The sequence below is a fragment of the Coffea eugenioides genome, chromosome 11 (genome assembly GCF_003713205.1).
Source record: "Coffea eugenioides isolate CCC68of chromosome 11, Ceug_1.0, whole genome shotgun sequence".
NCBI lineage: Eukaryota > Viridiplantae > Streptophyta > Magnoliopsida > Gentianales > Rubiaceae > Coffea > Coffea eugenioides.
In genome coordinates, this window is record NC_040045.1 from 4223894 (window position 1) to 4250108 (window position 26215).

Below are 26215 nucleotides of genomic sequence, written 5' to 3' on the forward strand. Positions count from 1 at the left end.
TGTAACATTTATATCATTTCTGCGCTCATGCGTATCTTAAAAAAATACACTTAATAGTACGAGAATCTAATTTATCCACCTCGGGAGCCAGCTGATGAACAAAACACACATTCAAAAATACGAGGAGGTAATTTTAATATAGGTTAACGAGAAAAAATAATGTAGTGAGTTAATTGGCCTCCAAAAATATTAGATGGCAAGCGATTAATTAATTAAAATACAGTTAAAACTGCATCACTCCAAACCTATTTAGGCACATGCATGTGCAACAAAAGTGTTCGAGCAAATTCGATTAAATGTCCAATTTTTCTTCCAGCAACTTCATTCTATTGTGGAGTGTGACGACAAGAAGACGAATGAATAATACTGGGCTTAGACATAAAAGTATCAAAAGGAGCGAAAAAAATATTCTTTCGCATTATCACTGTGAATTGTACGTATAGGTACACCAAATTGATTCTTTATTTCTGTAACAAATGCATAAAAAATGGAATATAGTTCTGAATGATTTTTCATTAAATAAACCCATGTAATTCTGGAAAAGTCATCAACTAAGATTACAAAATATTTAAAGCCTAACTTGAAAATGATGTGACTAGGACCCCAAGCATCAGAATGAACTAACAAAAACGGTTCAAAAACCCGTTTATTAACTCTAGGGATAAAAGAAACATGATGATGCTTTTCTAACTGACAAGACTCACATTCTAATGAAGACAACTGATTCAAAGTAAGAACCAACTCCTTCAAATTTTGTAGAGACGGATGACTCAAACGACAGCGAATTTCAAGAGGAGAAACAGTAACAGGACACGCAATCATACCATTGGAGTTTAGAAAAAAAAGATCACTATGCTTATGCCCTCCACCAATCGTCCTCTTTGTCTTCAAATCTTGAATGATAACAAAATCAGGAGAAAAAATAACTGAACACTGTAGAAATTTAGTAAGCTTACTAACGGGCATTAGATTAAAAGGCAAATTGGATGCATAAAGAACCGAAGATAGCGGAAGAGATGGGTTAATTTCTAAATTGCCTAGTCCATTAGTTTTAGTTGTAGATCCATCAGCTAAAGTACCATGAGCAAAGCAAGTAGACTCTTGAATATTAGAAAAATATCTAGAGTTACTTGACATATGTCCCGGAGTCGATAACCCATGAGTCAGAATTAGAGGATGTGGAGAGACAAATCATAGCATTACCTTTTTGTGCTAAAGAAGCAGAGGGAAGAGATGCGTGATTTGCAGTTTGGTGCTGCAGGAATTTAACATAATCTGTCTCGGATATGGTAAAAGTCTTCTGGGACCCTTATGTTGAAGAACCAGATTCAGCTTGATTCGTGGTAACTGTATTAGCAAATTGAGGAGGTTTTTCAACTAAATCCCAACAAGTATTATGAATGTGATTTTTCAAACCACAATGAGTACACTCATGGGTGCCTCGATCTCCACGACCTCTCTACTTCTTCCTCCATGAGAGTCACATCCAAAACTAAGTTGCTCACATCCAGGACTAAGTTTCTCTTTCGATTGTTGTTAGCAACTAATGTAGACTTGTCATTAATTAGAGCACCATCACCCTATTTATTATCCTTAGATGTAAAACATAAGACACGAGCATACGCCTCTATAAAGGATGGTAATTGTTCACCTGCTAAAATTTGATATTTGATTAGTTCAAATTCTGGCCCAAGGCCGGCCAAGAATTTGAGCACAAGCATTTGTTCTCTTTGCCTTTGCATAACTGTAACATCACTCGAGAGAGGCATTACAATATTTAATTCTTCTAAAATTCGCTTGAAATCGGCAAAGAATTCAGTTACTGTCTTGTTATATTGTTGCAACTAAAAATATTCCAAAGAAATATCATACATCCATGAAAGATTACTGCAGTATAATAACTGGACATAATCCTGAACTTCTTTTGTTGTCTCATAATAAAAACATATGTAAGCAATTCGTGACTCCATAGAATTCCATTGTGCTCCAAGAATTTGGGCATCCTCTTGAATCCACATTAGTCTCTTGTTATCCTCCGTAGGAGAGTCATCTGTGAGATGTCGTTGTTTTCCTAAGCCTGTCAGATAAATCTTAACAGCTTTTGATCATTGTTGATAATTAGGGTCGTTCAACTTCCAATTTGTGATTTGAGGCGTCACCATTGTCATAACATTAGTGGATGCCACGACACTTTTTGATGAACTTTCAGCCATAACGAATAGCACTTCAAACCATAGTTGGTAATATAGACTTAATCAACTCTGGTACTCTGGGACAATCTCACCTTTATCCTGATGGTAACTGCTAGTTATGACAGAGTATGTTGCAAGCATGAACCCATAAAATCTTTGGCAAAAATATCAACTAATCTTTCTGTAGAATTTAAAACGATGTTCTTATAACTTTTTTCTAGCAATTTCTGTTGAATTAATGAAATCAACTTCAAGATTATCTTGCTGTACACAGGACTCTGTATAGTGTAAACCATAGTTGATAAGCATTTTTGGATTCACTGCTCCGCAATGCTTGTTGACTAGAATTCACAGCTTTTGTATTTTTAATTGAACTACTATTTTGAAACTTTAGCTGTTGTCATCATTGCTGTTATAAGGGTTATAAATTTTTCTGAATACTGATTGAATCAGAGAAGACTCGACTAGAAAGGTAAACTGCTCCATGACACAATGGAACTTCATATATGTGGTGATGAAAAAGATGTAAAATAGTCATTTAATGCTTTTTCTTTTTTGGCGAAATGGTAAAGTTTAATGCATGTTACAGGGGACAAGTTATTGCTTTAATTTTATTTTATTTTTCTTGGTCCTGAAAGCTTATATGGGACACCAAATTATTTCAATCGACTACTTTTGGTAATTAAAGTAGTTCAGTTTTCAAATCACTAATTTAACTTTTAAAAGTGTCATAGGTAAGGCCATTCCATTAATTTTAGCCGTCAACTCCACTATCTCCCTCGAGTTTAGGGGAAAGTGGATGATGTATAGAACCTTGAGGGGGAGGAAAGAATTCACCGCTTGTCTTTTCCTTTTCCCCTTTTCTTGTTTGTGTGTTTTTCTCTGTCCATTATAATGTCCTTATCTGACATCTCTGCCCTCACACTAGTTCCCTTCGTGCTCCCTCAAGTTGACCCAAGGCCTCAAGACTGAATTCCCACTTCCTGTCTAGAGTCTTCATTCCCATTCTCCACACCTTAGTTTCTCCCACTTTCCCTTAGTTTCGTGTCTGCCAGTTTGACAGCATATAATCATTGAAATGAACTCCATATTTTGTGGCATTAAAGAAGTCTGACCAGCCTGTTGGTGATGTCACTTTCTAATAGGATGGCATAGTGATGAAGTTGGCAAACTATTGGCTATTATACAGAAGTAGTTGACTGTCCAATTACCTTTATGTTTTGCTTCTGCACTATCATAAATTTAGTCCGATGGTGATGTACTCTGTCTTTTTCTGGTAATGAACTTCTTAATGCCAAGACTGATTAAGTGATGCCAGAGAAGAGACTTGAAAGATGACACCAAAGATGGGGCTGAAGAAATTATGAACAAGAAGAATGACAGACATACACATTGATGAAGAAGATGAGACAAAGAAGGGGATGTCTTTCTCTATGCTTCTTGATTTTAGATAACATAAATAGCCTTAAACTTGATGAGTGGAATCATTGATAACTTTTGAATTTCACAGTGCCTAAACTATATCGCTTACCAATTGACTGGGTGAAACACGAAATAGTTGAATGGCCAAAAGCAGACCAGGCCATTTATGTTCGTTGCCCCCTTTTTATCTATTCATTTTTAAGAACCAACTCTAATAGTGACTAGATCTAGAATCGGATGTCTTTTCACATTGAGAAGTACGCGATGAACAATAATCTGAAGTTTGAGTTGATATGCTAATGGTTATGATTGTATCTTTTCTTGTGCAAAACTTTACTTCCTTATCATTTGAATTATGTTGGGAGAATCTAAATGTCACAAGAGTTAATGACCTGCCTGTTATTTGTGACAGAATAAAAAATGTATTATCTAAAAGAACATGCTGAGTCATCTTTTCATTTTTTTAGTGATGAAAGACGCTTAATACTGATAAGAAAGGTGTAGATTCTCATTCCCTTGGTCCTATTTTATATGTCATGGCAACCTTTGCAGACAGTTTTAGAAAATCTAAATTTGACTAAGACACTTAATTTTGCAATAGTAAGTTTACATCGATGCCCCTATACTAAAATGGTTATTTGTTGTTCTATTGTTTATTTCTTGCTGTAAGATTATTGTTTGCAAATTGTATATGAGGCATAGAATGAGAAAGCTTTGGTATTTTCTTTGACTCGTTAAACCATGACTTATTCTGGGGACATAAATTGGACAAGAAGAATAAGATGGGAGGGAGTACTTAAAGTTGTTTTTATCTATATCGGTTCATTGTGACGTAACAAACACCTCCCTGTTTTTGAGTTATTGGGTGCTCACTGTTCTAAGAAGCTTGGTTTTTAATGACTAGAGCATGTCCTACCAGTTTATTCTTCAGGATCTGGAAATATATTTAATATAATTTCTATTTTTTTGTTCATGTTGTAGTGGACCAGGGAAACGAAGTTACCGCATGCTGTTTGGGCTGCTGGTCGTGGGCTGCTTGCTTTTCTTTTGCCAAACTTTGATGTCATTGATAATCTATGGCTCGAACCTTTCTCTTGGGAGGTAGCTTATTTGGTTTCATATTCATTCGTATATGGGAGAAGAATGAGCATAATTCTCCCACAGAACAAGAAATCAATATGTCCAGTCTCCTTTTTATGTCGTATGTATGGTGGCATTCTGTTTTCTAGTTCTGGTAATGGAAGTTTGAGTCTTACAACCTTGAAACTACCATGCACAGACTTCTTGAGTAATGAAGTTTTCTAAACTATGTCAATTATCTGAGTTGAGGGGGAAAAATAGATAATCACGTTTAGGCATTTGTGTGAGTCTCATTGGTGTAATGCCTGGTGCTTGGTGCACTTACGTTATCTTAGGCCTCTGTAAGAGTCAGCATCATAATCAGCTGTCAGTTAATAAGTAATAGTTTTATCCAGTATTGGTTTTTGGAAAGTGCAGCATCTTTCTGATCTTTAGTGCCAGGGCTTGTGTACTAGCCTTGCTTTTCATGATCCAACAATTAATTACACTCTAAAAAACATGAAAATTACCTATTTTTTCCCCTCTTTATCTCTTTTTTCTTTTTTTTTTGGGTCAAGTCTGTCAATGCTAGCTGAACCGGTTATTATCCACTTCTAGATTTACAATTTTGATAAACTTTTTAATGTCAAACCTTTTTGGCTTTCTTCTAGATATTTCATACATGGTACCTGTTAGGAGAATATTAGTATTCTTGTAAATAGTCCGTTAGGTTTGTACTCCTATAAATATTAGTTGGTCACTCATAATACTGTGACTAGATGTTTTCCTCCCAAGATATCTGTTTACAGTACCTATTCCAATTTTTCTGTATATCAAACACAATGCAAGACCAATCTTTAATTTCTTTCCTTGATGATTGATGAACATTAAGGATGTCACTTGTGTCAAATTGTAAAAAGTAGATGCGGAATTTTATGGATTATTGTTTCCTTTGACATATCTTTACTAGGTGATGGCATCTGAGACATTTTTTATGTTTTTGTACTTTTAGTTTAAGACCATTATCATTGTTATTAGTAATATTTGGTAAAGCACACACCCAAGTGGAAAACTATCTGATCTTGAAGTCTTTATTACAATTCCGAAAACATCAGTGCTTATTCATGCAGGGAATTGGGTGCACAAAAATTACTAAAGCTAGAAGTGAAGGTTCCCTGAATGGGAATGTGGAATCAAGAGCTTATCTTGAAAAGAAACTTGTATTTTGCTTTGGTTCATATATAGCCTCTCAGCTGCTATTGCCATTTGGGGAAGAAAATATACTGTCTTCATCGGAGTTGAAAAAAGCTCAAGAGGTAGTGTTCCTGTCTACTTTAATATATTCCTTTCATGAATAACAGAATGAAGTTTGTATCTAATTGCTCATTTTCAACAGATAGCTACACGGATGGTGATCCAGTATGGGTGGGGGCCAGATGACAGTCCAATGATTTACCATCATGGCAATGCGGTATATTCCATCTTCTCCATCTGTTTTCTTCACTTTTCTCTTTTCCTTCCTTTCTTCAGCCAAGTCAGGAAATATATAAACAATATAGATTTGTCTCTTTATCTGAAAAGAAGAGTGGTAAACAATATATATTCTTTTGTCTTCCCGTACACTCATTTTCTTTTCTGTTATCAGTTGACAAGGATAGTCAATTTTTGTATATCTGCTGTCAATCCTCTAAGACTGGAAGCATTTAGGAGAATAAGACATTGGTTGTGTCAATTTGAAATGTGAGGGACCGATATCAGATTATGTCCAAAGAAGGGGACTAAATATCTATTGTCTGAGTTGTTCTTTTGCATTTAGCTAAGCTCTTAAAATTTTAGAAGATGCGCATGTTATAACCAATAATTTAGATGGACAAGTTATTACTCTTTTGCCCCAATGATCTAAACATGTGGAAAAGCTTTAAATGAGTACGTAAAAATATGCAAGAAAAGTTAAAAAAATGAAAATTTTGTCTTAGATTTTGCTCTGGTATGATACACCATAGGAATTCTGTCTAAATACCTTAATATTGATGAGATTTATGTGATACTAATTGCACTTGAAGAGTAATGCTTCTGAGTCTGGTAGTTGGTTACAGTATGTAATTGACAATTTTCTATAATGAGTAATGACAATCTATTGAGCAAATGAAAGCCAGCTCCTTAATTCTTTTATATTCAAGGATTAGAAAGAACCAATGATTTCGTTGAGCCAATTGTGTTTTATGATGATATTTTCGTCTGCAAAGTCCTACAAGGTTAGGTTTGCTGAAAATGTCATTACATCTACCTCCCCTGCATTGAGTATATCAGGGCAGACATTTAGCCGTAGCACATAATGCATACGATGGAGTGAGTAAGCATGGAAAGGTTGGTGCAGAATTTTAATTAGCCTCTCCAATCTTAGCCTCTGGAGCTTTGAAGCCTTCGAGGATCTTGACTCAATAGTCCAAGCTCTTGGAAATGCAGTTGTAATGGGCTATTTTAAAAGGCTGTATTGACATTAGACTGCCTACAAGCTTTGGAAGGTGGAAATTGCTTTCAGGCAGTCTCAAGATATTGCCACGATTTTGCTTTCGGTTAGACTTTGGACATGGGGCTTTTGCACCTGGCATGTACAATAATTGCCAAGCAGGGTTAGAATTTATATTATGATATTTATTGGGAATGTAAAAGTTGAGTGCGTCTTTCTTTTCATTGTTATTTACGCTTATCTTCCCTCACATGATTACTTGTGCTGCTAAGGAGTGCCATTACACTCAAAAGGTAACGTTTTAATGCCAGTTGGGCAAAGTGGACGGCATTGAAGTGTAGGGTCCAAATTGTCACAGAGAGCAGGAGCTAAGTGGTACAAGCCTAACTTTTCCGGGTGCAACATGTTAGTACCCCAACAAATGTAGAAGAAGCTCTGGATTTCACCTCTCTCTCTCTCTCTCTGGTGTCTCTGCTTCACATCACTAGTTCTCAACCATCTAAAGGAGAGAGGGAAAAGGGAAAAGCACAAAAAATGAAAGAGAGAAAAGCTTCATTGACATATGCTGTTCCTCTTCCCTGTCACTCTTGTTCAGTTCTGACTTCCAAGAGAAAGCAAAAATGTTGACTTTTTACCAAAATGTTCCTTGTGGAAAAATTGATCAAAACACCTGTAACAAGTAGTGCCTGTATCCTCCCATTTTAGAGATACAAGAAGAAAAAGGTTAAGATCAATCAGTTTTACTATTTCTATATCGTAAAAGCAGAAGTTTGTTTTACTAGGATCGCTGTTTTCACAGCATGTCAAATTATTCCTTAGAAATATTTGGTTTCTGATACTGATGCCAATGACGCCTATAGAGTCATGAGTATGACATAGAAAGGAAAAAAAGTTTAGCTGTGACATGCAAACCTCAAACCATGTGCACTATTGGTACCTGAACATGTGTGGTAGGATATAAGACTGCTTGATATTTGCTTGCTTTTGTCACTTTTGACATTTTCAAGAGTCTCCTTGACTTTAAAGGTGGAACCTTCATTCACCAAAGTTTAACTAGATTTCATCCTCAAGTCTCTACTTTGCAATAGGAAAAAAAAAAAAAAAGCCTCTACTTTACAGGAAAAATACATTTAACAAAATTCATTTACTTTTTGTATAATGACTAACTGCTGCAGATCTTGATTATTTTCTGTTTAATATTATAGGTGACAGCATTGAGTATGGGTAACAACTATGAATATGAAATGGCTGCTAAAGTTGAGAAGGTATGCTAACTGGTCGTTGAAAGTTTTCAGCTTGCTCTTTATACATGAATGGCTTTAGCAGTTGGTGAAAAACTTGATATTTGGAGTTCCAGTAGATGTGTTTGTGTTTTTTATCCTGTTACCTAACTGAAATTCACTAATATTCTCACAAATGAAGAACAATGAAACTAGAAGTCAAGGCTGAGAAGATCACGCTAAGGAGTAGTTTTTTAGGGCCAACTAATACGAGGCATGGAGATAAATGGTTTTGCCTGATGCTTAGCTAGTTGAATTTGAAACTGTGTCCATTTAACATGCTCTCAGATGGATCCTGGCCTGACAAAATGAGCTCAAGCATGACATGAGAATTTGAGCTGCTTGACCTTTAAAACATTGAAGACTGCATCAATGCTAGTTAAGTATTTGCAGCAAATGTCAATGCAGCTTTTCCATTTTGCACCTTGAAACCATGAAGACACTTCTCATGTCAACAAAGGATGCTAGAAAGGCCTTATACAAAATTCTAAATGCTATATTACCTGATTATCCAATTGATTTTGTTTCACGGCGTAACTTATTGTCTTGTTAAGTTCCCTTTTTTCCTTTTGTCATGCCTGATATCATTGGAGGGAGACACTGTATTTTTTTTTTTGCAGATCTATTACTTAGCATATGACAAAGCAAAATCAGTGCTACAAAAAAATCGCAAAGTGATGGAGAAAATTGTGGAGGAATTGCTTGAATATGAGATCTTGACTGGAAAGGTAAGGTACCTGGTTATTTGCTTGCGAACATCGATTTTAGGTATACAATTACATTATCCTTTTGTATGTCTTAGAAAATCTGCTTTAAGAAATTGTTAGGAACCATTTGGTAGTCTGTTACCTTCTAGCACTTGTTTGTGAGCATGTGAGCAGGTTCTTTCCTTTCATTTTTATGCATGCATGTTGAAACCTACAACCATGGGCTAGTTAGTGCCACTCAATAAGGTTAAAAATCCTTATGCTGTATTCATGATCGAATGTGCTTGATGAAGCTGTTAGATATACCTGTTTTGTTGTTCATGAGGTTCCTACTCTTATGGTGGTCATTTCGTTTCTGACTGACTTGCTTTATGTTTATGCTTGTCAGTTTTCATGCCTAGACCAAGCTGCCATGTGTAGATATGGATCTTGTTCAAAATTTTAAGTGAATGCATATGTATCAGCTCACCTGAATGAGACCCAAGTCCAATTTGCATTTTATTTTGGTTGACATATCTTGGCCTGAATGTGATTGTGCCAATCTGATTTTGGAAATGTTTAAACTGCTGTTTTGTGTCTGTTGTTTCCTATCTGAAGGCTACATGTGTTCATCAACCTCCTAAACAACAAAGAAATGCAGATATCCTAGACCTGTATAGTGCCAATCTGATTTTGGAAATGTTTAAACTGCTGTTTTGTGTCTGCTGTTTCCTATCTGAAGACTATATGTGTTCATCAACCTCCTAAACAACAAAGAAATGCAGATATTCTAGACCTGTATAGTGGAGCTTATATATTCTTTAAGTATTTGGTGCCCTAAAATGAGGCCTTCAAATTGGTTAATGGTACAATCTGCTACTTCAGTTATACTGTTCTTAATTTTTTTAAGGCACCAAGTATGCCTGATAGCAATTGAATACTTCAGGGGCTACTAAATCTTTTTTGTTTCTCCTGTAGCTATTGAATTTTTTGAGTATGCATATTTTTGTATGAAGAAATACCTACTTGCGTATGGTTTTATGATGTATGTGTGTTTGTGTCTGTGCCTCGTGTGTATAACATATGTTGTATGCATATATGCATGTCTCTCTGTGTGGTTGTATACTTGATATCTCATTGCACAACTATGACATGCTTGTCAACATGGTGGTACGGAAATCACTGATAATAATTAAGGCATAATTTTGAGTTTTGATAACTTATCTTTGGGTCTGTGATATGAGAAGTGATTTTTGTGTTCTGGGTAGAAAACATTGTGGTTTTGTATTTCAGCAACAAGGTCATTGTAGAATGTCCAATAATTTGGGTCACTTCTGAAGTGTGAGTTTTTCATACAGTCTGCAGATTATGTTGTTGCTAATGTCCCCACAAACACACCCCCCCCCCCCCCTTTTCTTTTTAAATTTACATGTGGACCAAGACTATGTTGGGACATTTACATATGGTTCCACTAGAGTAAGCTGCAACGTGAATTTTTGAGTTTTCAAATCACATAGGGGGAGTCTGTTTGGATGGCCTCTTTTTGGCCTGATTGGGTGCTCTTTAGGGTGTTATTGGGGTGTTTTGGACAACTACCAGTATTTACCTAAACAACTACAGTGAGCTAGACAAACGCCCAAAAATCACACCATTCAAGCAGAACAGATCAATCAATGTAATGACAATTGAGGATGAAATTTGAAACCAACCTCTTCGGACTGCTGAGAGAGGGCTTCCCCAACTCTGACCAAAATATCCTGATAGAGGGACTAGTTTGCTTCAGTGACCTGTTTAGGTTTCCTGGAGCTACTTGATTTTGTAATTAAAATCTTTTTCTCTCTCTAACACTGTTTGACTTATCTATATCTTACCAGGATTTGGAGAGAATTTTTGAGGACAATGGTGGGATTCGGGAAGAAGAACCATTTTCACTTTCAAGTGCAAGTGGAGAAGAGGTAAAATTTTTCCATTATGTTGTGGGTTTACTGGAGTGAATATTATCGAACAAACATGGGTTGACAAGCCACCCTTGCCAGGCCATAGGCCAGGGTTTTGCTTGTCCTTGCCATTGATAGTGCACATTCTCCCGTTCTTGTTTGTGTCCTTATGAGCATGGCACATTTCTGAATGTCATGGTAGAGTAGTAGATGCCTTGTGAAATGTAACAAATATTTTTTCCATATTATCTAATGACTAACAAGTTGAGATCGATGGCGGAAGGTTTTGTGTCATTTTTCATGTTAAAATTAGATATTGAAGTTAGCTGCTGTCTTTTGTTGATATACATGACTGTTCTTCAAGACATCATTCTTAGAGGAAGTAACTCAATTATGCATGTGTTAAATGCCTCCGACTTCTTACTTTACTCGTATAGGCAAACAATGCAGGAGAAGATTCTAGTTTGTAGATTATTCTTATAGTCCTTATATTCTTATCATTCTTCGAGGCAATTTCCAGCTTCAATATCATGTTGTCGAACTATTGTGATGTATGGAATTTTGGGCATACATATTTTTTAGCTGTTGAAACTTTGTCTAAATGAACCGACTCTGTGACTTAGAAACTTCAACCTAACGTTTAACTAAGTGTTGCTCCGTGTCCATTTTTTATTTATTCTTTTGTTGTCAATCTTCATACAGCCAACTGATGCTAACATTCACATCTTGGCCTTTTTAACCATAGATGGAACTCTCACTTTAGACTAAAACTATATCAATCTCAGAAACCCCAGAATTTCATGATTAATGGATTCTCTGTGTTTCCATGTCTTAGAACTTGAGTCAGAAATAGTAGAATTCTTTTCAGTTGCAAATTGAGAATAATCAGTTTTTTATAGTTGCGAGTTACTTGTGTTTCAGTTAATTTAGCTCGTATATGTTGGTTGGATGTGAAATTGTTGATAAATACGTTAGCCAATGAAATACTGCAACTTTATTTGTTCCATAGCATCTTCATTTGGAATGTCTATGAAAGCTCGATAAAATTTCGATGTTTGCTTTTCAGCCCATCTTTAAGAGCTTTCATGAAAATGGCAATGCGTTGGGAAGTTCTCTTCTCACTACATCAAGCTAGCAATGAAACCATGAACTTTTGGGATGCAAGTTGTCGAGGCTAATCGTGTGTCAGGCAGGTATATGACAAAAGTACACAGAATGGGATATTTGCAGTCTGAAAGTCGTAGTCTCTAGCTGAGAAAAGGCCTTCTTCATTTTTTTCCCCCTATCTACCTTCATTGAGGTTATTATTTTAATAGTAGTGGAAAACTTAGGCGAGTCTCTTTCCATTTTTCGGCTCTTGATAGGCTTCGCTGTGTAAATTTTGCAAAATTTTAAGCGAATGAGCATGTCAATGTCCTGCTTCTTTATCTGTGAAAAAAATATTGGGTTGTTTGTTTGTTTTTTACTATATTCTTTCCACAATGCATTGAGTTGCTGATAACCAGAAATAGATTTTGCTTATCCGTGGCATACTTTTGCTTTTAATCGCACAAGTGGTAGACAAAACTACTCTTGCACTTTGCCACATGTTGTGCATATTTCAAAGATTAAGAGCATTAATCGACGCAATGTTCACAAGTGCACCGGTTAGTTAGTTTAGCGGTCAACTTGTGAAGAAAATTTGTTTGAAAGGCCAAAACTTGACTAGACCAATAGTTTAGCTGTCGCTCAAGTTTTTTGTCCAAAAATGATTGGTCACAAGAAAAATTTTTAGATTACATAAGTGGAATTGTACAAGGAGATGTTTTAAATTGGTTAAGAGTTTGGGAGAAAAATACAGATTAGCTTGACAGTCAAAAAAGGCTAAAATCTTAGTAAAATAATGATTCTAAAACTATCTTTGACAGAATTCGCTAGTTAAATAAGAGAAGGATTTGGAGGTGCTATTTCAATTGAAAAGCATTATGAATAAATAAAATTAGCCTAAAATAAAAGCAAAATATGTGACGTCAATAAATACATTGATTTTGTAAAATTCTATTAGAAGTATTTATGGCAATTAAGGTCACAACTCATGGCTCATTGGGCAGAACAAATTTTTCATAAACTACCTTTGCCATGGAGAGAAATTTATGAAAGACAATATCCGGACCATTTAAAAAAATTGTGACAAAGTTCTTAATGAATCTTAGGAAATAGGATATGCTTCATGAAGCCCCTACCAAAAAAAAAAGGGCACCTTAGGTTTAGAAAATGGGAAAAAAGAAGCATTTTTGTACCAAACAAAGAAATATGTTAGGAAGAAAATTTTTGAGGAATAACCTTAGGATAAATTGTACTTGTTATTTTAGCAATGAAAAAGGTTATATAGCATCTGAATGTCTTGAGAAAACTCCTAGGGTAATAGTGTTGGAAATTGTGCCTCAAATTTAAGTGTTGTCCAATGTCCATTCATTTTTCCCCTAGGGTTGCATTCACTTCCCTCTTAGATTCATTGCTATATTCATGTACGTCTCGAAATTTATGGAACTAAATTCATGTACTTGTAATTCTAATGGTACATGCATCTATATCCTTATGTTCCTACAAATAGAGGACTTGAATTTCCAATTAAAAAATAGTGAATTCTATTTTCGTTCGTTCTTCCTTCCTACTCTGTAATATATTGAGGGTTCAAAGTCTTAACTTGCGAATGCATGCGATCGAGACTAACCACCAAGGACATGTTCCTAGAGCACTTTCAAAGGCAATAGAATATCCTACATTTCTCTTTCAAAGTCTTTGAGTTCTTGTTCAAGAGTTAGAGCACTCATATTGCACCTTTGTTTTCTTTTTACTGAATTTGAAATTATCTCATATTTTAATTTAGCTATTTATACCATTGTTTTCTTTTTACTCAAGTAATAGCACTAGTGAATTTTTTTTTTTTGGTGTAAAAATTTATACTTTGATGCCTTGTATCATTATTAGTGAGATTTTTCCATCATTTTTTATTTATAAATACGTTAACATCTATTTGCTATTTCTTGGTATGTGAAAGGACAAATAGAACTTGATTTTTAGTTTATGCTCCTATTAAAATAATGTCCTGACTCTTGGTCTAAATAGTTTAGATAAAATTTCTATCTGTAATATTCAACGAGAAAAAGATTGTATAATGATCTTAGAAACTCGTAAAGATAGGGCCAAAAGAAGGATACTTCTACAAATTGGTGTCTCTACCTCACCATGCGTTCTGCCCTTTCCACTGTTATTTACTTTGTAAATATTTTTAGTTTCCTTTCCCATCTCTCTTTGAAAATCGATTTCTATACAATGGAGAAGAATCTGCAGATTACATGAACTGTATATACAATACAGTTATTAACCGTTAAAAACATGTCTAGAGTTGTATCTCTTCAAATGATAGTTGAAACCTGAAAAGTTGCGAATGGAACGTAGAAATCTACTTCTAGTTAGTGGTTTTGGTGGTTTTCGTAGCCTGGAGTTCGAGACATCCAAACAAGGATGCCCTGTGGCTATGGCTACACCCTCAGTCATATGTGAGGTTTGGTTTTCACTTCCTGCATTCTGGATCAAATTCCAAAGATTTTCCCTATCAACCGCTCCACAGACCTTGAGGTTCTACGCGATAAATTTGATTTAGCATCGCCATCCAATCCCTACTGGACGTTCTGACCTACCAATCAATACGGACAAAGAACCACCACAAGTCACTGCAAATACCATTTATCGATCCTGGGGGCTGATTATCCTGTAGAGAAGCTTGCTTGTCATGTTTCAGATGATGCCAGTGCACTCCTCACCTTTGAAGCAATGGCAGAGGCTGTTAGCTTTGCCAACTTGTGGGTTCCATTCTGTAGGAAACATGACGTCGAGCCTAGGAACCCAGAATCCTACTTTAATACAAAGCGCCATCCAACGAAGAACAAGAAGACATCTGATTTTGTCAAGGATAGAAGAAAGGTTAAAAGGGAACACGATGAATTGAAAGTAAGGATTAATGGATTGCATGATTCGATAAGGAGGAGATCAGATGCTTTTAATGTTAGAGAGGAAATGAAAATACTAAAGCACACGAGAAAGCGGGGTGGATTTTGTGGAACCTGTTACGGTCCAAAAGGACCCATTGGCCTGGCAGTTGGGCTGTTCCAAGCGAAGACCATGCTGAAGGAGATCACGCTGGAATTTTGCAGGTAAATGCAATGTTTTTAAACTCGGACCGGTCAGTGAACCGGAGAGGTTGCCGGTTCGCGGTCCGACCGGTCCAACCGGTCGGTTCATAGGTTCACTGTTTTTTTTTTTTTTTTTTTTTCCAGTGTTAGTGTTAAGTACTAAACATGTTTCATTCTACACTTGAACTTTACCAACATAACTTAATTTAAGTTAGGATAATAATAAATTTCGTAAAAGTTATACATAAAACATGGAATGATAAATATAATTAAAATATCATAATTCACCACAAGTTTTCATAAATTCATTATAAACATAAATAGATACAATCCAAATGTTCACCAATTATCACAAATAAAAACACAAAAAATAAATAAATTAAATATTGAAATTCTTTTACAACCCTTAAAAAAATCCATAAAAGAGTTCAAGTTAAGACAAACCATTTGAATAGCAAACTTTTATGAGTGGCATGATAAGCAACCACACCACCTTCACAATTTAATCAACTTAAGCTGAAAAAGTTAAAATTTTATTATAAAAATATAAATCTAATTGCTCAAACTAAAAAAAAAACTAAAAATTTTTGAAAAACAAATATACAGTTAAACACATAAAAAATTAATTGCTACTAAACATTACTAATTAACATGTTATATTAAATTCAATGATCCTATACCATTAATTATTTTAAATTCAATTATCAATAGCTTCGATTATGTGCCAACTACCATATTTTTTACCAGCCCAATGTTATTATTTGTAATTCCTACCCAATTCCTACATGGATGTGCACTACTTTTGCAAAAATTTCATCCTTAATTAATCAAATAAAAATAAAACAAAAAATGAGGGAAACATATGAAAATTGAGGGGAAAAAGAAGAAAATGCAAAAAAATCAACTAAAGATAGTAATATAGAAAAAAAAAGCCTTGAAAAGAAAAAAAATTAAACTTACCAAGATGTTGGAAAACAAGAAAAGTTGAAATTTTCAACTTGTTTACAATCTGCTAAAGATAATAACCTGATAATAATGGTGAAGACTTGAGAAAATCTTGTTGTGGATATTTGGGTTAAAAATGGTTAAGAAGAAAAAATTGAAAAAAAAAAATAAGAGAAGAACTTGATGTTTTAATATATTTTTTAGTCAAGTAGAATTCTCAACAAACTTAACTACAGTCTAGCGGTAAGATTGTTATATGCAAATCTGGAGACACAGGTTCGAATCATGGCTACACCATTCTTGATATTTTGTTGAAAAATTTAAAAAACCGCCGGTTCACGGTTCTTAACGGTTCACACGGTTCGTCCGGGTTTCAACGGTTCTCCATGAACTTCCGGCTTTAGCATTAGACCGGACCGATGACATGGCCGGTTCGCGGTCCAACCGGTTGAACCGGCCGGTCCGGTCCGGTTCTGAAAACACTGGGTAAATGAGCACTTTCAGCTACTAGTAACTAAGTTCAATTGCTATAAAATTATTTTTGCAAAATAAAGTGCATAATCCTCAGCATCGTCTAGTGCCAATTGAAAACACGGTGTTAACATTTTTTTTTTTTTGGGCAAATATGAATCTTTATTGATCAAGAAATAAGCGAGTACACAGGAATCAAACAATTCCTACTTACATAAATCCTATCACTATTACAGTAATACAAACTCAATCTTGCTGGAAACACACATGAGATGATCCGAGCTCCATACTTAGCTCTCAATTGGCTTTGGTCAATGGGACTCCTCTCCAACTCACAACAGCATTCCTAACTGATTCAAGGACCATAGATACAATGGTCACGACAGAGATACATTTTCGTTGAAATATGATTTGGTTCCTTCCGCACCATATCTAATAAATTGCAGTTGAAAACACCAACCTACTGATTTGATCAATAAATGAGTTTGAGTTGCAATGATCACAATACCATTTTAACTCAGCATCCCAAGGTAACCTGCTCTTAACTATGACTTGAAAATAATGAATGAGGGGAATAATTATTTCATTGATCCAAAGGAATATATACAACAGGTTTCAGCCTATATTAGGAAACTATACACAATTATATCCTTAATCTTAGGAATAAGATTTTACACCAAATTAGCTCATCTATAGCTAATACACAGTTATAGTTATATAGAATTTCTCTCCACTAATCTCTCCTAATTTATACGGTTTTATTACTCAATATTCTACTTCCCAAAAATACAGATTTTCCCACACTCCCCCTCAAGCTGGTTTGAAGATATCTTTCATCACCAGCTTGCTCACTAACAAATCAAACTGTTTTTTGGGAAGACTCTTTGTAAGCAGATCTGCCACTTGGTCTCTAGTTGGCACATAGGTCATGCAGACTACACCTCCTTCTATTTTTTCTTTGATGAAGTGCTTATCTACTTCAACATGTTTCGTTCGGTCATGAAGAACTGGATTGTGAGCAATAGAAATAGCCGCTTTATTGTCACAATACAATTTCATAGGAAGTACTTCTGAAACCTTCAACTCCTGTAATATTCTTCTAATCCATATCACTTCACAAATACCTTGAGCAACAGCCCGGAACTCTGCTTCTGCACTGCTCCTTGCCACAACATTCTGCTTCTTACTTCTCCAAGTTACCAAATTACCTCCCACATACGTACAATATCCAGAAGTTGATCTTCTATCTGTTATACATCCAGCCCAATCCGCATCGGTATAGGCTTCAACTTGAAGATGTCCTCGTGCCTTAAAGAAAATACCTTTGCCAGGTGTTCCCTTTAGGTACCTTAGGATTCTATGAATTGCTTCAAAGTGCTCTGGGCCTGGTGAATGCATGAACTGACTAACAATACTTACTGGAAATGCTATGTCAGGCCGAGTGTGTGATAAATAAATAAGTCTTCCAACTAGTCTTTGAAACTTTTCTCTGTCTCTTACTTTCTCTACACTAGCTGGTTGAAGTTTCAAATTTGGCTCCATGGGAGTTTCAGCTGGCCTGCATCCCATCATACCTGTCTCTTTGAGCAAATCAAGCACATACTTCTTTTGACTTACAACAATTCCCTCCTTGGATCGTGCAAACTCCATCCCGAGAAAATACTTTAAGTTTCCCAAGTCCTTGATTTCGAATTCCTTGGCCAGAAACTTCTTCGAATTCTCTAATCCTCCACAATCATCCCCTGTTAAAATAATGTCATCGACGTATACAATTAAAATTGCAACTTTACCTTCTTTTGAATGCCTATAAAACAAAGTATGGTCAGCCTGACTTTGTAAGAAACCAAATTTTTTAACAGCTTTGCTGAAGCGTTCAAACCAAGCTCTTGGTGATTGTTTAAGCCCATAAAGAGATTTCTTCAGTTTGCAAACTTTTCCAACACCATATTTGTCTACAAAACCTGGAGGAAGACTCATAAACACCTCCTCTTCTAGGTCTCCATTCAGAAAGGCATTTTTCACATCAAGTTGGTACAATGGCCAATTTGCATTAATAGCAAGAGATAAAAGGACCCGAATAGAATTTATCTTGGCAACAGGGGCAAATGTTTCTTGATAATCTATTCCATGGGTTTGTGTAAAACCCTTCGCAACTAATCTGGCCTTGTACCTTTCTACAGTACCATCTGCTTTGCTTTTAACTGTAAACACCCATTTGCACCCAACAATCTTTTTCTCCCTAGGCAACTCCACCACATCCCACGTATCATTCTTCCTCAATGCTTCCATCTCTTCAAACACTGCAGATTTCCAGTTCTGATCAACCAACGCTTCTTTAATGTTTCTAGGAATCACAAGTTTTGAAATTTCAGTGGTAAAGGCTCTATATTTAGGGGAAAGGTTATCATAGGACACATATTTGGAAATTGGATGTCTAGTACAAGTACGGGTTCCTTTCCTAATGGCGATGGGAAGATCAAGATCAGATTCTTGAGTAGGAAGAATAGGGTTTAAAACTGGGTCAGATTCTGGAACAGCAGAAGAAAAGAAAGGTGAAGTATTACCTGATGTATTTGGACAGACTTCACTCGAGGACTTCTCATGAACAGGAGCTGGACTCATCAATGGACCTTCACCCTTTTTAAAAATATTTCTCCTAGTGTATACCACAGGCTCAAGATTGGAACAATTTTTTTCTCGTCGCAATATTTCCATATCTGATAAACCAATATCAGTTTCTGCATTATCAAATTGAGGGATCTTCGTTTCCTTATCTGTTTCAAAAATTATAGTTGGTAAAGCTTCAGTTTCCCAAAAATTTGATTCACTAGAATTCTCCCCCTGAATCAAAGGTTTGTTAAAGAAAGGAAGACCTTCCAAAAAAATTGCATCCATAGTGACAAAGACTTTCCGTGTGAGAGGATTAAAGAATTTGTACCCTTTTTGATTTGGAGCATAACCAACAAAGACACATTTTTCGGCCCTAGGATCCAACTTGGACCGAGATTTCTTTGGAATATGCACATAAGCAGTGCATCCAAATATTTTTAAAGGCAAATCTGAATTAACTCTTGATTCAGGGAAAATTTTTTTAAAACACTCTAAAGGAGTACTATATTGTAAGACCTTGGAAGGCATCCTATTAATTAGGTATGATGCTGTTAAAACAGCATCCCCCCAAAAATATTTTGGTAAGTTCATATAAAACATCATGGCACGAGCGACTTCCAACAGATGTTTGTTTTTACGCTCGGCAATTCCATTTTGTTCGGGGGTATCAGTGCAAGAAGACTGATGTAAAATCCCTTTTTCTTCAAAAAATGTTCCAAGGATACTATTATAATACTCTGTTCCATTATCAGACCGCAAAATACTTGCTTTTGTTTGAAATTGATTTTCTATCATGTTATAGAAATTTTGAAAAATGGTTGCTACTTCTGACTTCTTATGCATTAAGTATACCCAACATAGACGAGTATGGTCGTCTATGAACGTTACAAACCACCTTTTTTCCGAAATAGTAGTAACCCTTGAGGGTCCCCAAACATCACTGTGAAACAAATAAAATGGTTTTGATGATAAATAAGGCCTTGGGACATAAGATTTTCGTTGACTTTTAGCAAGCAAACAACTTTCACATTTTAGTTTCAGGGGGGTCACATTCTTAAAAAGCAAAGGAAACAAATGTTTTAGATAAATAAAACTAGGATGGCCCAATCTGTAATGCCAAACCATTATTTGTTCATAAGCAGATACAGAAATATTACTACTAGACTCTTGAGCAATTTGAGCACTCGGTGAATTATCCTCAAGACAGTAAAGGCCATTGATCATTCTAACCCTACCAATCGTCATCCTCGAATTCTTGTCCTGAAAAACACAATGAGATTCATTGAAAATAGCCAAACAATTAGAATCTTTTGTTAGTTTACTAACTGATAAAAGATTGCAGACCAATTTTGGAACATGAAGAACAGATTTCAGGTTAATATTTTTTGAGGTTTGTATTGAACCTTTTCCAGCAACAGGAAAGAAACCTCCATCTACAACCTTGATCTTTTTATTTCCAGAACATGGTGTATATGATTGGAAGAGTTTAAGTGAATTTGTCATATGGTCTGAGGCTCCAGAATCTATGATCCATGGAGCAGAAAAGGTTGAGGAATTAGACAAAAAAGAATTGAATTGAGCCTTAGATCCAATACATGTATGAGCCATAGAAGCATTAGGAAAGTTAGATGAGGTAGAACTGGATTTCAGTAGCATAAGAAGATGCTCCATTTGTTCTTTGGTGAAAGGGCCAGCATCAGCTTCATTAGCAGTAGGAACTCCTCGTCCAGACTTCTCTCCTCCTTTGTTTTTCCAATTTGGAGGTTTTCCATGTAGTTTCCAACATGTGTCACGAGTGTGACAAGGCTTATTACAATAGTCACACTAGACCTGTGGTTTTTCACTGGATTTTTCTCCTGTTCTACGCTGATAAGTTGATGTTTTAAAGGATGAGGCAACCTCTAAAGCCGATCCTTCAACAGCAACTCCAGGACCCTTCTTTCCCAGCATTACATTTCTTCTGCTTTCCTCCCTTCTAACCTCTGAGAACACCTCACCAATTGAAGAAAGAGGCTGTCTCCCAATAATTTTCCCTCTAACTTCATCAAATTCAACGTTGTTTAGCCCTGCCAGAAATTTAAAGATTCGGCTGTCTTCAACAGTTTTCTTATGATGCTGAAAATCCTCTGTTGATTTCCACTCATAGCTGTTGAAGAGATCCAAATCCTGCCATATTCGCTTAAGCGAATTGAAATATTTTGTGACAGTGTCTTCCCCTTGACGTAGATCTCCAATTTTGAGAGTCAACTCGAAAATTCGGGACTGATTTCCCAAATCAGAGTACATCTGATTGATATTTTCCCATAACTCTTGTGCCGTTGAATAGCACATGTAGTTAGAACTGATATCTTCCTCCATTGAGTTTACAAGCCATGTCATTATCATGGAGTTTTCCGCATCCCATGTTGCATAAGCAGGATCCGTGCTTATTGAAGCCTTTGTTTCACCAGTTAAATACCCCATCTTGCCACGACCTCAGATATACATCCAGACTGCTTGTGACCATCGGAGAAAATTATCTCCATTCAACCGAATGGTAGTAATCTGAATTGAATGAGAATCAACCCCAGTTTTCAAGGATTCGATTCTGTTTTTGGATGAAGAGGCAGTAGTTTGAGGATTAATGGTAGAATCTGATGATGTTTCAAACATGATGAAGGGACAGGGGACAATGTAAAAAAAATAAGGAGGAAAAATGAAACAGAAAAAATCAGGCAAAGATGCTCTGATACCAACTTGAAAATAATGAATGAGGGGAATAATTTATTTCATTGATCCAAGAGAATATATACAACAGGTTTCAGCCTATATTAGGAAACTATACACAATTATATCCTTAATCTAGGAATAAGATTTTACACCAAATTAGCTCCTCTACAGCTAATACACAGTTATAGTTATATAGAATTTCTCTCCACTAATCTCTCCTAATTTACACGGTTTTATTATTCAATATTCTACTTCCCAAAAATACAGATTTTCCCACACTATGGCACACAAGTACTGTAGCTTCTCCCATACTGTGTTGGATAGAGTTCAATCAAAGAAAATATGCCTCATGGACTCCTCAGCACTATTACATAGGACATACTGATCGGACTCCAAAGCCACTCCCCAGGCTTTTAAACGGTCTCTGGTAGGTAATCTTCCTCTACAAAGCATCCAAGCAATGAAAGAGTAACGTGGTACCTTTCCCCCATACCAGCTTGTACCATGGCACTGGAGCTCCACAAACTCTTTTAAGTTTTGACATTGCTAGCTGGACTGTAAATTGGCTTGAAGCACTACCATACCAGTATACTTCATCAGCAACATGTGTATTAGGCAAAAATAAATGCAGGGTCTCCCGTATTAGTTTACATATCTCCCCTGTTCTTCTTCTCCCTTGGGGCCATTTCCACATACTCCCTTGAATACAGTTAGAGACTCTTGAAGCTTTTGTAAGTCCAAAGTTGAGCAACAAATTTTTAGAAAAATATTTATATGAAGGACCCATAGGGTGCCAGTAATCGTACCAGAAATATGTATCAGCACCATTTCCAATCAATGTCTAATGAAAGGCTGAGCTTCTTCCCTTAACAACAATATTTTCCTCCATACCCAAGAACTATTAACAGGAATCTTTGCTGCCCAAAAGGAACACCCTTTCAAGTTGTTGGTATGAACCCATTTAACCCAAAGGGTATCCTTTTTACAGCAAATATGCCATATTTGCTTCATGATTAGACATTTGTTCCAAAGTTCTAAATCAAACAGCCCCAACCCTTCCTTCTTCCTAGGCATACATATATCAGTCCACATAACTTTTGCACAATAATGAGTTCTAATCTCACCAGCCCATAAAAAGGAAGTTAGCATACTACAAATCTTCTTGATGACAGATTTGGGAAGAATAAAAGCACTAGGCCAAAAAACCTGAATCCCATTTAAGATAGATTTTATCAATTGTAATCTGTCTCCATATGAAATTTTTTACTGGCCCAACTATGAATTCTTTGTTCTATCTTATTGAAAATAGGTCGACTATCCATAAATCTCAGTCTAGATATCAATGGCAAGCCCAAATACCTAACAGGGAGTGAGCCTAAAAGCATCTGCAGTAGGTTGCAAAGTTAGATCTGCATATCCTCATTCACACCAGCCATATATATCTGACACTTGTGTAGATTTGGCTTGAGGCCGGACATTTCCCCAAATTCATGCAAGGTTTTCTGAATCAACTGAAATGATCTCCTTGTAGCAGCAGTAAGTATGAAAAGGTCATCAGCAAAAGATAAATGGGCTATTTAAGTTCTTGACACTTGGGTGATAGTCGAATCCATTCTTATCAATGTTCCAATTCAGCAATTTAGTGAATATCTCCATAGCAACTAGAAATAGATATGGGGATTTAGGATCCCCCTGTCTCACTCCCCTTTCGTTTCTGATGTATCCTACCATTGATCCATTTAGGTTAAGCGAAATGGAGACCATGGTCACACAATTATCCACTAAAGCAACGAATTCAGCAGGTAAGCCCAATAGCTTCATAGCAGCAAATAGGAAATCCCAATTAAGGGGGTTGTAGGCTTTCATAGTATCAATCTTTATGACAGCTCTTGGTGATCCATCTTTCCTGTGATAACCCCTCACCACCTCATGCATCAAGAGAACATTATCAAGAATGTGTTTGCCTTTTACAAAGGCACACTGTGTGTTACTGATAATTTCAGGAATAACCTTCTTTAGCCTATTGATCAAGATGACAGAATAGCACTTATAAAGTGTATTGCACCACACTATGGGCCTAAAGTTCTTCATGTGCATAGCATTTTCTACGTTTGGCACCAACGTGAGGACAGTACTATTAAGCGGATAATACATGAAACAATTTGTAAAACAGTATTGAATAGCATCGATCATATCATTTCCAACTACATTCCAATTCAATTTGAAGAATTCAGCCAGATATCCATCAGGTCCAGGTGCTTTGCCATCCTTCAATTGAAACATGACTCTTTTGATTTCTTCAGGAGTAACTCTAGCAGTTAAGTATACACATTGTTCACTACTAAGTACAGGATTAATAAATTGCCGCATTCTATTTTCATAGTCAACTTCCCAGAGATAATCCAGAGAAAAAAGCTTTTGATAAAATCCAATAGCCAACTCCTTCACTTCAGCATAGTCTGTGATCTTTACATCCTCATCATCATATAATGCCAATATCCTGTTCCTCACAATGTGTGCATTTACCTTTCTATGAAAAAAGGAGGTGTTTTTATCTCCCTCGTTTAACCACAGCACTCTGGATTTTGCTTTGTATAAGGTCTCCTCTGCTTGTAATAGTTCAGCATATTCTTTGATAAGAGTTCTTTCCAGTGTGATTAGCTTAGAGTCAAAAGGCCTAGACTGCATCATAAGCTGCACCTGCACCAACTGATCCTTTTTTTGCACAATTCTGCCACTAAGATTGCTGAAAAACCTTTTATTTAACTCCTTCAAACCATTCTTTAGGTCCTTGAGTTTGTGGGATAGAGAAATCACAGGATTACTATGCGAAACGTTAGTCCAGCTCTCTAATAGAATACTTTGAAAATCCCTCTGTTTCATCTAGAACTACTGAAATTTGAAAGGTTTGGGTCCAAAAGACACATTCTCACAAATTTCAACAGAAATGGGGGAGTGATCAGAAATTCCAGGCCCCAAAAATTCCACCTCTGTGACAGGAAAATGAGAAAACCACGCCTCATTTGTGAAAATCCGATCAATTCTCTGTATATTTTGTCTTCCACTTCCCTCTTGTTACACCAAGTGAAAAAGCACCCCTTGCTAGGATATTCAATTACATCTAGTGCATCCAGACAATTATTGAAATCTTCCATGGCCCCAAGGTCAAAGTCTGAGCTGCCAATTCTTTCAGTGCTGGTCCTTATTGCATTAAAATCCCCAAAGATAAGCCAAGGGGAGTTGCCAATAGTAGTCCAGATTTGTCTTAGATACTGCCATAATCCTTTTCTTTGCTCAGTTTTATTTGCCCCATAGACTATGGTCAATATAAAGATCTGACCCTCATGTGTGTCAACAAGGTAGGATATTGCTTCTTGATGAATGAATAGCAAGCTACAATGTACTATTGAACTATTCCATGCAACCCATATTCTACTGACACTACCAGCCACCCCATTATGAAAAAGTTACCACTGGAAAAAATATTTTGTAAAAATAGTATTTATGTTCTCATACCTAACTTTATTTTCAACAACTCCAAAAATAGCAGGATTTATAGTATGTACAAATTTATTCAATTCTATTTGCTTTATAGGGTCATTTAGACCCTTGATGTTCCAACAAAACAACTTCTTGTAATAGGAGGGGAGAAGGGCTTTGTACCTGCCTTCTTCCTAGCTCCCCCTCCTAGCTTTTCACCCTGCACCTCTATGACCTGAGAGTTGTCTGTATTATCCAGAGGGCTATAGTTGTTACGCATATTCACCATTCCAGTAGGTTGTATCTCCATCTTGGCTTTGGCCTTCGCATTCCTTTTCAAAGCCACGAAATATAACTCTTTTGTTTGCTGCGTGTGTTGTCTATCAGTTTCCAGCCTTTCCTCCGTTTGCTTACCCTGTTGCTCTGTACTAACTTCAGCAGCATTATCAGTTTCCAGCCTTTCCTCTTTTTGTTCACCCTGTTGCTCAGTAATAGTTTCAGCAACACTCTCCACAGGTTTCGGAGAAAATAGCTCATCAGGAACAAGGATTTGTTGTATAGTATCCTGCTTGTATTCAGTTTCACTTTGACTAGTAGCCTTTGGCATCCATTTAGTAGAAGCTTGTGGTGCCAGAGGACATTGCTGAACAAGATGTCCAAATTTCTGGCATTTCAAACAACTAGGTGGAATCCATTCATACTCAATCTCTTGATATTCAAGCTGTCCATGTTCATTTATGTAAGGGATACTATCAGGCCTAATAGTGTCTATATGCAGT

At 36.2% G+C, this 26215-nt stretch overlaps 2 protein-coding genes across 3 annotated transcripts in view; one reads left to right on the top strand and one right to left on the bottom strand.

Moving 5' to 3' along the window:
- LOC113751673 (probable inactive ATP-dependent zinc metalloprotease FTSHI 5, chloroplastic) overlaps window positions 1–12509 on the top strand; it is a 38257-nt gene extending 25748 nt beyond the window's left edge. The window contains exons 13-19 of one of the 2 annotated variants that reach the window (XM_027295762.1): window positions 4596–4715; window positions 5804–5989; window positions 6070–6144; window positions 8349–8408; window positions 9044–9151; window positions 10984–11064; window positions 12113–12509. In XM_027295762.1, coding sequence (XP_027151563.1) covers window positions 4596–4715; window positions 5804–5989; window positions 6070–6144; window positions 8349–8408; window positions 9044–9151; window positions 10984–11064; window positions 12113–12181 — 699 coding nt within the window. In that variant the 3' untranslated portion in view covers window positions 12182–12509. Of the gene's footprint in view, window positions 1–3491; window positions 3871–4595; window positions 4716–5803; window positions 5990–6069; window positions 6145–8348; window positions 8409–9043; window positions 9152–10983; window positions 11065–12112 lie in introns of those variants that run through there. The other variant, XM_027295763.1, reaches the window with a different exon arrangement.
- Window positions 12510–20469: 7960 nt separating this feature from the next.
- The window catches only part of LOC113754129, a 35942-nt gene continuing 30196 nt past the window's right edge, over window positions 20470–26215 (bottom strand). The window contains exon 8 of the mRNA XM_027298478.1: window positions 20470–20507. Coding sequence (XP_027154279.1) covers window positions 20479–20507 — 29 coding nt within the window. The 3' untranslated portion in view covers window positions 20470–20478. The remainder of the gene's footprint in view (window positions 20508–26215) is intronic.